The sequence below is a fragment of the Ranitomeya variabilis genome, chromosome 3 (genome assembly GCF_051348905.1).
Source record: "Ranitomeya variabilis isolate aRanVar5 chromosome 3, aRanVar5.hap1, whole genome shotgun sequence".
In the NCBI taxonomy this organism is placed as follows: Eukaryota; Metazoa; Chordata; class Amphibia; order Anura; family Dendrobatidae; genus Ranitomeya; species Ranitomeya variabilis.
Genome location: NC_135234.1, coordinates 206,569,626 through 206,583,105, shown reverse-complemented (window position 1 = coordinate 206,583,105; position 13,480 = coordinate 206,569,626). Strand labels below are relative to the sequence as shown.

General features: G+C 40.1%; 1 protein-coding gene across 10 annotated transcripts in view; it reads right to left on the bottom strand.

Annotated features, from left to right (window-relative positions):
- Nucleotides 1–509: 509 nt before the first annotated feature.
- The window catches only part of SOX13 (SRY-box transcription factor 13), a 47,092-nt gene continuing 34,121 nt past the window's right edge, over nucleotides 510–13,480 (bottom strand). For 5 of the 10 annotated variants that reach the window (XM_077295035.1, XM_077295040.1, XM_077295042.1 and 2 more), the window contains 7 exons: nucleotides 13,252–13,316; nucleotides 12,998–13,160; nucleotides 11,971–12,077; nucleotides 11,401–11,497; nucleotides 7,766–7,918; nucleotides 6,628–6,844; nucleotides 510–1,796 (listed from right to left, as the gene is read on the bottom strand). In XM_077295035.1, the coding sequence (XP_077151150.1) occupies nucleotides 1,550–1,796; nucleotides 6,628–6,844; nucleotides 7,766–7,918; nucleotides 11,401–11,497; nucleotides 11,971–12,077; nucleotides 12,998–13,160; nucleotides 13,252–13,316 (1,049 nt within the window). In that variant the 3' untranslated portion in view covers nucleotides 510–1,549. Of the gene's footprint in view, nucleotides 1,797–6,623; nucleotides 6,845–7,765; nucleotides 7,919–11,400; nucleotides 11,498–11,970; nucleotides 12,078–12,997; nucleotides 13,161–13,251; nucleotides 13,317–13,480 lie in introns of all 10 variants that reach the window. The other 5 variants (XM_077295037.1, XM_077295038.1, XM_077295041.1 and 2 more) reach the window with 3 other exon arrangements.

The following is a 13,480-nucleotide window of genomic DNA, read 5'->3' as shown; positions in this document are numbered from 1 at the left end:
GGGGGGGGTAAAGGGGTTAAATAATGTTTAAATTTTTTTAATGTTTTTTTTTTAGTCCTTCTATGGGACTTTCTCTGATCACGGTTCTAAAATATGGCAATGCTTTATAACTGTCTGTGCTGCATGGTCACAAGCCCCTTAGACCATGCGCAGAGCTTGCTTGCCATAGCCTCGTGACCTGAAGGTCATCATGACGACCTTGGGTCAACATGGCAACGATCAGGCCCTCGCTATGATGTCGCGGGGCGCAGTTAAAAGGTGAAAGGAAGCTCCTTCCCTCCCTCTCGCTGCCTTCCAAATACTGCTATCGATATCGATAGCAGGATTTAGGGGTTTAAACTTCCGGGAGGCACCACTCCTGGCAGTAAGAGCTAGGTGTCAGCTGTGGTGTTCGCTGAACACTTGGCGGCAATTGCCATGATGTGTATATATACACGTCATTGGTTGGGCAGTCTTTCCCTTGCTTGATGCATATATACTGTAAATGTAAGTAAAAAGGCAGAGCCTGGTTTCACACAAAATGTAGACGGTTTCTTTATTTTTTTTATTCTGTACAGTAAACCGGGAACTAGAGAAATATTTCAGACTTAAGTTATTTTCTGTTTCTTTATCAAAATAAAAAAAATCCATCATCTCTATAACCTATATTTACAGAGGTATAAAAATATACATACGTTTATATATAGATATATTGTGTCTCTTATGAGGTATGAGAATTATGGGCTCTTAGGTTATATCCCTTCAGTACATTCAATAAGGCACTATGGAGATGTAAATATGATTGCACACCGCTGTTGTGACACCACCTATCAAAGAAAGGACCCAAAGAGAACAATGATGGTTACAAACTGAATTTTAGCAATTAATCAGGGATCCAATCACTTAAGCAGGTGGTACCAGTGTCTTGACACCAATTCCTTGGCCATACAGAGCCACTGTTGAAGTCATCACCATTTGCAGATGACAAGGAATACCTAGCAACTGGATTTTAGCCTTCAGGAGAAGTAGTAGAGCACACTTCTGTATTCTCAATAGAAAGCAACTTTTCGGGCCGTGTTGAATATCTCCATCCCCTCGTTCACTTCTACTCTAGAAAATACAAGTGGGGTGGTCATTTTTACACTACTAAACTGCTAGCTGAGAACTGGTCTTTTACGGTAATTCATTTGCACATAATGCAAGTGTCAAAAAATTATAACAAAAACACATAATCTACATAAACTCATTCAGATTTGAAGTGCACAGCAACAGAATTTCACCTCACTTCACCAACGCTCCACTAAAAATATGCAGCGCTGCTTTGTAAATAAGAGTACAGTATATCCTAAAAGTGCTAAAGCATTCCAGAGGATTTTAGTCCAGCTCCATGTGATAATATATTGATGTCAATCCATAGGAATATAACCTATCTGAGCACAAGAGACAGCAACAACTGAGAGCTGGAAAGTATGGACGTGTTTCTCCATCGATCCCTCTGAAAAACTGGGAAGGGGCGCGTGGGATGTCATCTCTATGTACAGAACAGCAGGGTACAGGGTAAGGTCGTTGCCTAATCCGTTATCACTACAAGCTCTCCTTCACTCTTGATCGAGTCTTCAGAGTCGCTGCACAGTTCACGCATACGTGGCATAGACGCTCTCGGATCCTGATTCTGAAGACTCCTGCTGTTGAGGATTACTGGCATGTTGCCATCCTGGGGCGGGTACATATCAGAAGTGGGCAGGTGAGACAGTCCTGGCAGAGATTGGGGTTGGAAACCAGATGGTGATGGAGGACTTGTCATGGACCCTTGGGATCTGAAAAATAAATCAATTCATGGTCGTGAATATTAAGACATCTGAAAACAAGAATTTAGAGGAAGATTGGAAACAATAATATTAAACACTTGAACCAATTATCTCTCAGTAAAGGTCACAAAAAGGTGTGCTAAACAACAACTTTATTTTGATATACCACCTGGTAATCTGTCACCAAGTTTTTGTAATCTGAAAGCTCCATAATATAGGAGCAGAGACCACGATTATAGGGATGTGTCACTTGCTTAGCTTTTGTTGTTGCAATACAATCAGTGTTTTATCAGCAGATTATCACTACATGACATAAATCCTAATTAGAGATTTCTCGAGCATGCTCGGGGGTACTCCGAGTATTTTTTAGTGCTCGGAGATTTCGTTTTTCTTGCCGCAGTTGAATGATTTACATCTGTTAGCCAGCATAAGTACATGTGGGGGTTGCCTGGTTGCTACGGAATCCCCACATGTATTCAAGCTGGCTAACAGATGTAAATCATTCAGCTGAGGTGAGGAAAACTAAATCTCCGAGCACTATAAAAAAATACTCTGGAGGACCCCCGAGCATGCTCGAGAAATCTCGAGTAACGAGTATATTCGCTCATCACTAATCCTAATCCAACCCCACCTGTGGTGTGCAGAATTATACACAGCTGAACACCTGAGATCTGCTAGAACTGCAGCAGAGAAAACTGTCACTATCATTGCTGCAGTAAGTGACACATCACTGGAATCAGGGTCTTGGCTCCTACGCCATGCTGCTGTCAGATTATATAGCAAAAACCTGCAGGCAGATTCTCTAACTACTTTTATACTTGGCGGTTTTCCTTTTTCTTTTTTTTGTGAGTTTGCAAATGTGAAAAAAAAACCAATTCTCCAATCGTTTTTTAGGTATTCATTGTATGTTATAAATGACGTGTGTGTGTGTGTGTGTGTGTGTGTGTGTGTGTGTGTGTGTGTGTGTGTGTGTGTGTGTATGTGTATGTGTATGTGTATGTGTATGTGTATGTGTATGTGTATATGTATATATATATATATATATATATATATATATATATATATATATATATATATATATATATATACAGTGCCTACAAGTAGTATTCAACCCCCTGCAGATTTAGCAGGTTTAATAAGATGCAAATAAGTTAGAGCCTTCAAACTTCAAACAAGAGCAGGATTTATTAACAGATGCATAAATCTTACAAACCAAAAAGTTTTGTTGCTCAGTTAAATTTTTATAAATTTTAAACATAAAAGTGTGGGTCAATTATTATTCAACCCCTAGGTTTAATATTTTGTGGAATAACCTTTGTTTGCAATTACAGCTAATAATCGTCTTTTCTAAGACCTGATCAGGCCGGCACAGGTCTCTGGAGTTATCTTGGCCCACTCCTCCATGCAGATCTTCTCCAAGTTATCTAGGTTCTTTGGGTGTCTCATGTGGACTTTAATCTTGAGCTCCTTCCACAAGTTTTCAATTGGGTTAAGGTCAGGAGACTGACTAGGCCACTGCAACACCTTGATTTTTTGCCTCTTGAACCAGGCCTTGGTTTTCTTGGCTGTGTGCTTTGGGTCGTTGTCTTGTTGGAAGATGAAATGACAACCCATCTTAAGATCCTTGATGGAGGAGCGGAGGTTCTTGGCCAAAATCTCCAGGTAGGCCGTGCTATCCATCTTCCCATGGATGCGGACCAGATGGCCAGGCTCCTTGGCTGAGAAACAGCCCCACAGCATGATGCTGCCACCACCATGCTTGACTGTAGGGATGGTATTCTTGGGGTCGTATGCAGTGCCATCCAGTCTCCAAACGTCACGTGTGTGGTTGGCACCAAAGATCTCGATCTTGGTCTCATCAGACCAGAGAACCTTGAACCAATCAGTCTCAGAGTCCTCCAAGTGATCATGAGCAAACTGTAGACGAGCCTTGACATGACGCTTTGAAAGTAAAGGTACCTTACGGGCTCGTCTGGAACGGAGACCATTGCGGTGGAGTACGTTACTTATGGTATTGACTGAAACCAATGTCCCCACTGCCATGAGATCTTCCCGGAGCTCCTTCCTTGTTGTCCTTGGGTTAGCCTTGACTCTTCGGACAAGCCTGGCCTCGGCACGGGAGGAAACTTTCAAAGGCTGTCCAGGCCGTGGAAGGCTAACAGTAGTTCCATAAGCCTTCCACTTCCGGATGATGCTCCCAACAGTGGAGACAGGTAGGCCCAACTCCTTGGAAAGGGTTTTGTACCCCTTGCCAGCCTTGTGACCCTCCACGATCTTGTCTCTGATGGCCTTGGAATGCTCCTTTGTCTTTCCCATGTTGACCATGTATGAGTGCTGTTCACAAGTTTGGGGAGGGTCTTAAATAGTCAGAAAAGGCTGGAAAAAGAGATAATTAATCCAAACATGTGAAGCTCATTGTTCTTTGTGCCTGAACTACTTCTTAATACTTTAGGGGAACCAAACAGAATTCTGGTGGGTTGAGGGGTTGAATACTAAATGACCCTCTGAAAAGACTTTTCCCAATTTAAAAAAAAAATAAACAAAGAAATAACATTCTTTTTTGCTGCAGTGCATTTAACACTTCCAGGCTGATCTACAGTCCAAATGTCACAATGCCAAGTTAATTCCAAATGTGTAAACCTGCTAAATCTGCAGGGGGTTGAATACTACTTGTAGGCACTGTATATATATATATATATATATATATATATATATATATATATATATATATATATATATATATATATATATATATATATATATATATATAATCAAGATTCTCCAGGTAAGTGCGATTATAAAGATACCGAACTTCTGAGGTTTTTTTTTATGGTAAAAACGAATATGGAAAGTGCAGAAATAAGGAACAAATATATTGTTACATTTTGCTTGTGTCGCACTTTTACAAAACCTATGTTTTCAATTTTACACTGCTGGATCTGTGTGAGCACTTGTGTCATTTGGTGGCGAGCTCGCTTTTTTATATATTCCATTTTGTTGTGGATGTAATATTTTGATGGTATCAGATTTCATTTTTTAATGGAACTGTGGCAACCAAATCTGCAGTTTTAGACATTTTTTCTCGCTTTACATTGTTTAACAATTAGTTCAATTTATTTTATATAACAATAGCACAGGCTTTTAATTTAATTTTATTGCTAATGGGGGCAAAGATGATTAATTCAAATTTTAATTTTTTTTAATAAATATTATCAAAATATGTCTTGGGGAACTTGAACTAGTAATCATCTTATCGCGTATACTATATACTAAAATGCCACAGAGATGCAGTATATGGTGAAAATCATGGTTTCTCGTGCAGACCAGCCAAAAACGGGTCTCCACAGGAGTACCAAGATAGTGGGCCCCAACAACATTGTCACCCCTGGACTGTGATGCAGTCCAAGAATAGGGGTAGCCCAAAGTCCTTTGTAAGTTTGTATGACTGGAGCTGTAATGCACATGCTCAACCACACTCCATTCATCTCCACAGTATCTGTTCTGTCATTCCAATAGAAGTGAATGGAGTTTTGGTCATGAAGGAGCATTACCTCTCAATTCACAAAGGGGCCCCCATTAAAACAATACAGGTTTCAAAAGCCGTATGAACAGGTCCAACATGAAAATGAAACATGGAAATGAACATGAAAATGCACTGTCAGGTATTACAACATGGCAAGATGTCTGCTGACACATTAGCAGGAGTATATAATAATGATATTAATAAAAAAAAATAATAATAATTGAGTGTTAGCAATCCACAAACATATTTCTAAAACTCTAACTTGTTAGAACGATCAATAAATGCTGGTACTTGGGCTTATCTAGTGGGCAGCTCTATAATAAAACCTGCACTGCAAGCTCTACAAATAGGCTGATAATCTATTAACAAAGTGAGAGTCTAATTCAGAGGCAACTGTTCTTCTATTGTGCCTTGTTTAATGAAATAACATCTACTTGGCTCTCCCTTTTGTACCCTGCAGTTATTTAATTAGAAAGGACACAAAAGATATGCTGCCCAGCAATGACTGCATTAGACCATGTACAACAGATGTGGAAAGCCTTTTGTGTTTATTTTAATTAAATGTCTCAATTATAGAAGGCTTCCTCCTGTATGAGAGATTTTATAGGGCAATGCGCCCACACAGGTGCGCTCTCTATACAGTATAGTTTACACGACAACTTCCACATTATTCCAAAAATAAAGCTCAGAATTACCAAGATTTGATGTGATAAATCGGACATTGCCCTGAAAGCGATCTGTAACATGTCAGTGTTTAGTTAGGCTACATTCACACATGCCAGTGACACGTCCTAGTCCTGTCCATTTTATTTTTTTCCCCTCGGACAGCACACTGAGCCATAAGCACATCAGTTTTACAAATGGGTCCGTGTCTCTTGACCAAGAAATTCTGAACATGTCCTATTCCCACCCAGTTTCAGGATCAGACTCAGCCACTAATGTCAATGAGAATCTGTTTGACGCACACAAAACTAAGAATACATTCCTTGTACTTCAGTTCTTCTGTCCCCTTCCTAGCTTCACCTGTTTTTTACGGATACATTGTTAAGAGAGTCAATAAAAAGGCTCAGACAGTCCACTTGCTTCAGTGTAAAAAACCCCCAGAACAGTCCATTTTTCTTGACTGGTTACACATAAAACAGATATTAATTAATGACTGGGAGTACGGTAATTTTTTTCAGGCTAAGCCATCTATGTAAAAGACCAGTTTATAGTTTTACAATATATTTCTAGGTTTCATTATTATTTAATTGGCAAAAAAACAGTATAAATATTTGAGAAAAAAAAAAAAATGCTCTTCCTGATATACATACTTACGGGAGAACGTATCCATGCCGCGAGTCTTGTCTTCTGTTCTTCATTAGAGCTTTGTATTCTCCTACTCTCAGTCTCTTTCCCTCTACAATACAAGTACGTTTGGGTCGTGGCTTATATTTGTAGTCTGGATACTTCTCCAAGTGCTGTCGGCTCAGCCGTGCCTGTTCTTCATAGTATGGTTGCTTCTCAGAATTACTCATAGATTTCCAGCGAGAGCCTGTATATAAAAAAAAAAATAAAAAATAAAAATAAAAAAAAGTATGAATCACACCACAGTACTGAATGCACATGGTGAATTTGCACAATGGACATTACACATAGGCCAGGTTTCCTTAGCCACAGGGACTGTCTACCATGCGTCTTCATAATGAGCACCTTTACTAAAGCATAAATGACTGTCTTTTTTGACACTGACATAATTCTGCAAATTACTGTATATTCCAGGATGAGACTCAGACTTCAGCTGCGCTCATACAGCCCTCATCTTCATCGCAAAAGATGAAATTCACATTAAATTCCTCAAGGAACGCAAGTTATGTGCCGATTTATGGGAAAATACGCAGTGCAAATTTTCTGCAACTTTTCAACATAGCCAAATTAAATTGTTAAACATTGTAAATGTTATTTCTCCATCTTCCTACTCTTCATGTTTTATTATAAGTGCAAGGAATTATCCTCAAGTCTTAAGCACCCATACACAGACTAATATCGGCCAAACTCTCTGCTATCGACGGTATTGATCGACTAATGCATGTGGGGGCCCCGGACAATTGATTATCAGTGAAATATAGGATCCAACATTTCTGATGTCAGACTGCCAGTCTTTTTGTGGTCCTGGACATAGAAAACAATCGTAAATCATGCAGCCACAGGGACACAAACAAAATATACGAGCATGCCCAAGATACTTGGATAACACCAGAGCATGCTCGGATAAGACATTATCGCTCATCACTAGTCACCTTATAATCTAGTGGTAGACCACATTTGTAGGAACCAAGGGCAGATACTGTAGTCAAAAGGCTTCGCTGTCTATCAAAGTACTGGGGTCACCTGACCGATTGTTATAGCATTTGCTTATAGAGTCCTGATACTCTAATGTATACTAAAAACGTGTACTAAAAAAAAATAATCTTACCAAGAATTTTGCTGATGCTGGAATTGTGCATATCTGGGAAGGCTTGCAGGATCTTTCTTCGTTCATCCTTTGCCCATACCATAAAAGCGTTCATTGGCCTTTTTATGTGGCTGCCACGACTCTCAGAGAAGTGTCGAGATCCTAGAACACATTCTATAATTATACACACACAAAAAATACATTACCCAATTAATATTTCAGTCATAAAACTGTCTGATAATTTGAATTCTCAATAAAGTAGATGTGGAGGCAGATACAAGAAAAAAAAAACGAGAGAAGGTAGATTTTCTCTATTACCTCCAGGTATTATAAAACAAGATATGATAGAATTCAACATTTGACATTTTAGGACTGTAACATAAAGGAAGGAATAGTATTTGTGGTTGTTTTTGGGGCCAAACGGAATGGATACAAAAGAAAAGCTTCATTCTCTCCCTTCTACTACTCGCTTTTTGGATCAAAAAATTTCCACATACCATTGATTGGAATCACAAATGCAGCAGTATCTTAACCCCTTTACCCCCAAGGGTGGTTTGCACGTTAATGACAGGGCCAATTTTTACAATTCTGACCACTGTCCCTTTATGAGGTTATAACTCTGGAACGCTTCAACGGATCCCGGTGATTCTGACATTGTTTTCTCGTGACATATTGTACTTCATGATAGTGGTAAAATTTATTTGATATTACCTGCATTTATTTGTGAAAAAAAAACGAAATTTGGCAAAAATTTCGCAATTTTCCAACTTTGAATTTTTATGCAATAAAATCACACAGATATGTCACACAAAATACTTAATAGGTAACATTTCCCACATGTCTACTTTACATCAGCACAATTTTGGAACCAAAATTTTTTTTTTTATTAGGGAGTTATAAGGGTTAAAAGTTGACCAGCAATTTCTCATTTTTACAACACCATTTTTTTTTAGGGACCACATCTCATTTGAAGTCATTTTGAGGGGTCTATATGATAGAAAATAACCAAGTGTGACACCATTCTAAAAACTACACCCCTCAAGGTGCTCAAAACCACATTCAAGAAGTTTATTAACCCTTCAGGTGTTTCACAGGAATTTTTGGAATGTTTAAATAAAAATGAACATTTAACTTTTTTTTCACAAAAAAAGTTTTACTTCAGCTCCAATTTGTTTTATTTTACCAAGGGTAACAGGAGAAAATGGACCCCAAAAGTTGTTGTACAATTTGTCCTGAGTACGCTGATACCTCATATGTGGGGGTAAACCACTGTTTGGGCGGTGGTAGAGATCGGAAGGGAAGGAGCGCCGTTTGACTTTTCAATGCAAAATTGACAGGAATTGAGATGGGACGCCATGTTGAGTTTGGAGAGCCCCTGATGTGCCTAAACATTGAAACCCCCCACAAGTGACACCATTTTGGAAAGTAGACCCCCTAAGGAACTTATCTAGATGTGTGGTGAGCACTTTGACCCATTAAGTGATTCACAGAAGTTTATAATGCAGAGCAGTAAAAATAAAAAATCATATTTTTTCACAAAAATGATCTTTTCGCCCCCAATTTTTTATTTTCCCAAGGGTAAGAGAAGAAATTGGACCCCAAAAGTTGTTGTACAATTTGTCCTGAGTACGCTGATACCCCATATGTGGGGGTAAACCACTGGGTGCACGGGAGAGCTCGGACCCTAATCCAAACACATCCCTAACCCTAATCCCAAAGGTAACCCTAACCACACCCCTAACTCTAATCCCAACCGTAAATGTAATCCAAACCCTAACCCTAACTTTAGCCCCAACCCTAACTGTAGCCTTAACCCTAGCCCTAACCCTAGCCCTAAACCTAACCCTAGCCCTAACCCTAACCGGAAAATGGAAATACATTTTTTTAATTTTTTTATTTTTCGCTAACTAAGGGGGTGATGAAGGGGGATTTGATTTACTTTTATAGCGGGTTTTTTAGCGGATTTTTATGATTGGCAGCCGTCACACACTGAAAGACGCTTTTTATTGCAAAAAATATTTTTTGCGTTACCACATTTTGAGAGCTATAATTTTTCCATATTTTGGTCCACAGAGTCATGTGAGGTCTTGTTTTTTGCGGGACGAGTTGACGTTTTTATTTGTAACATTTTCGGGCACATGACATTTTTTGATCGCTTTTTATTCCGATTTTTGTGAGGCAGAATGACCAAAAACCAGCTTATTCATCAATTTCTTTTGGGGGAGGCGTTTATACCGTTCTGTGTTTGGTAAAATGGATAAAGCAGTTTTATTCTTCGGGTCAGTACAATTACAGCGATACCTCATTTATATCATTTTTTAATGTTTTGGTGCTTTTATACGATAAAAACTATTTTATAGAAAAAATAATTATTTTTGCATCGCTTTATTCTGAGGACTATAACTTTTTTATTTTTTCTTTGATGATGCTGTATGGCGGCTCATTTTTTGCGGGACAAAATGACGTTTTCAGCGGTACCATGGTTATTTATATCCGTCTTTTTGATCGCGTGTTATTCCACTTTTTATTTGGCGGTATGATAATAAAGCGTTTTTTTGCCTCGTTTTTTTTTTTTTTTTTTTTACGGTGTTCACTGAAGGAGTTAACTAGTGGGACAGTTTTATAGTCGGGTCGCTACGGACACGGCGATACTAAATATGTGTACTTTTATTGTTTTTTTTTTATTTAGATAATGAAATGTATTGATAGGAACAATATATTTTTTTTTGCATTTTTTTTGGATTTTTTTTTTTTACACTAGAACATTGCCCCGGGGGGGTGGGTGGGGGGCATGATGTTATAGTGCAAGGTCGCCAATCTGACACTTTGCTGTGCACGGTGTCAGATCGGCGATCTGACGTGCACAGCTCCTGGAGGCTTCCCGGCGCCTGCTCTGAGCAGGCGCAGTGAAGCCACCTCCCTGCAGGACCCGGATGCCGCGGCCATCTTGGATCCGGGCCTGCTGCAGGGAGGAGGTAAGAGACCCTCGGAGCATCGCGTTGCTCCGGGGGTCTCAGGGAAGCCCGCAGGGAGCCCCCTCCCTGCGCGATGCTTCCCTATACCGCCGGAACACTGCGATCATGTTTGATCGCAGTGTGCCGGGGGTTAATGTGCCGGGGGCGGTCCGTGACCACTCCTGGCACATAGTGCCGGATGTCAGCTGCGATAGTCAGCTGACACCCGGCCACGATCGGCCGCGCTCCTCCCGTGAACGCGGCCGATCGCGCTGGACGTACTATCCCGTCGGTGGTCATACGGGCCCACCCCACCTTGACGGGATAGTACGTCCGATGTCAGAAAGGGGTTACTGGAATCCGCCTGAAAAAGGGGCACAAAAGAGCTCCAAAAAATGAACATAATGGACCAATGTCACATCCACATTGCTATGCACATGTTCCGGCTTATGTCACTTTGGAAATCCTGAAGCGGTTAAAAAAAAGTGACACACTGATTCTTCGGGTGGCTACTGCTGGGAAGCTGCCCGATCCTTAAACTTTACAGTACAGAATGAAAGCCACCAGTGTGAGAACAGCGAAGTTACTTCAGGAAAATGCCACCAGCATTTTCCTGAAGCATCTTTACCTGCGAAAACTCAATGGCTGCGCCAGCATCGAAATGCTGTGTGCACATACTCCAATACCAATAGTAGGACGTACCATCAATATCCATGCTGCATCGCAGTAAAGATTCTTCACTTTCTTGCAGGGAAGGGTCCTCCTGAAATTCCCTTTGAGGCATTGATTCAAACAATTCCTGAGACATACAAATACTGAAGTTTATTACACTTTGGTTACAATATATGTATTGTGTTCTCTACTTGTAAAGAATATTACAGAAACAACTCCTAAGTATATTCTGGAAAAGAGATTCAGCATTGAATTTTGGGGTTGCTGGAAATAAAACAGGGAATGTAAAGGACTACAGCATATGATTTATCATTTCGAATTAAAGGTACACCATGATCACAAATTCAATTACTACACATGGATCAATAAATACATAACTAAGTGGACAGATTGCACATTTTCTTTGCAAAGAGAAAAGACCTGGAGAAAAAAAACAAACCACTTGACATGTTTAGACCCTTACATGAAAGATCACTAATGCTTTTCAGAGATTGTCATCAATTTCTTATAAATCAATCTTATTTCCTCTAATTACTAAGCCTGTCAGCCAATGCCTGGACCTCGCTGTTTGTCACAGATTTCCCCCTATTATACCCCTACCTTAACACTGTGACCATCACGCTGCTCTGGTGTTTTGTTCTGCCCATGAAGAAGCTGCCGTGCTTCTTGTATTGCTTTAGTAATGGCATCTCCTTCACCCAAGAAACCTGAGGGGACAAATATCAATCACTATATAAAAGATGAATGAACACAACTGACAAACTGAAGTACCAAAAAAGAAAATCAGCAGACTGGGAAGGTATAAAAGATATCTAAATGTAAAGAACTGTGTAAGACAAAATAAGTTCTTGGCAGTAAGGTATAGGAGGAAATTAAGAAATGGAGAGGAGGAACAATGTGTAAAATCATCATGAAAACGATTAAAGGGAATCTGTCACCCCAAAAATCATATATGAGATAAGGCCACCAGCATCAGGGGCTCATCTACAGCATTATGTAATGCTGTAGATAAGCCCCCGATGTATCCTGAAAGATGAGAAAAACAGGTTATATTATACCCACCCAGGAGCGTTCCCGCTGATGGCAGAGCAAAGTACTACAGTGCGCAGGTGCCGGGCCTCTCTGACCTTTCCCGGCGCCTGCAGTACTTTGCTCTGCCCTCAAGAGGGCAAAGTAGGCCTGTGCCTGAGCCGCGGCAGGCAGACAAGAGGACGTCATTGTATGAAGATGGGATGCCCCGGACAGCAACGCCCATCGGACCAGACCGCAGCGGGACCGCCCCTGGGTGAGTATAATCTAACTTGTTTTTCTTACCTTTCAGGATACATTGGGGGCTTATCCACAGCATTACAGAATGCTGTAGATGAGCCCCTGATGGCGGTGGCCTTATCTCATATACGATTTTTGTGGTGACAGATTCCCTTTAATGTATCACTGGTGTAAAAAAAAAAAAAGCAAGACCACTTTGTTAACCAAAACAATCATGTTTTCACGATTTAAGGTCATGAAGAATTCTCATCCCGGTTAGAAGAAAATAAATTATCGAGTCATTTCACCTATGAATAGGTAACAACACCTTATAGCCACCAGATTTAAATGAAAAGGGGAGGAAAATTTTCAGACATACCAAGCGGTAGATTGGATCTCGTAGGGCTGGATGAATTCTCTCTGGTAGTTCCATAACCATTACTTGTTGCTGGTGACATTTTCAGAGTAGGAGAGTTACTTGATGAGGGAGACTGCTCAGAAGCTTTGGGTTTGGCTGTCAGATTCAAAGGCTGAGATGGTTCCTAAGTAAAAGATAAAGGGAACATTAGAGCCTCATTTTAGGGCTCACATTTTTTCTTTACCAATTCACATCCTTTGACTGCAATACTTTACCTGTTTTCCAGTAGTAGAGGCTCTTGGTGGTGTAGGATTATGTAGCAGCTGCATTGGATATTCAACTGAAATAAAATTAAAGTCAATATAACATACACTCATTGTAAAAGAACGCATAAATGTCTCACGTTTGTTCGGCTGACTATTCCACCTGATCCCCTTTTCCTTCCCAATACACATGTCGTGACCATTTTTCAAAAAGGGCTCAAGGTCTTTCCAGGGTAATTAT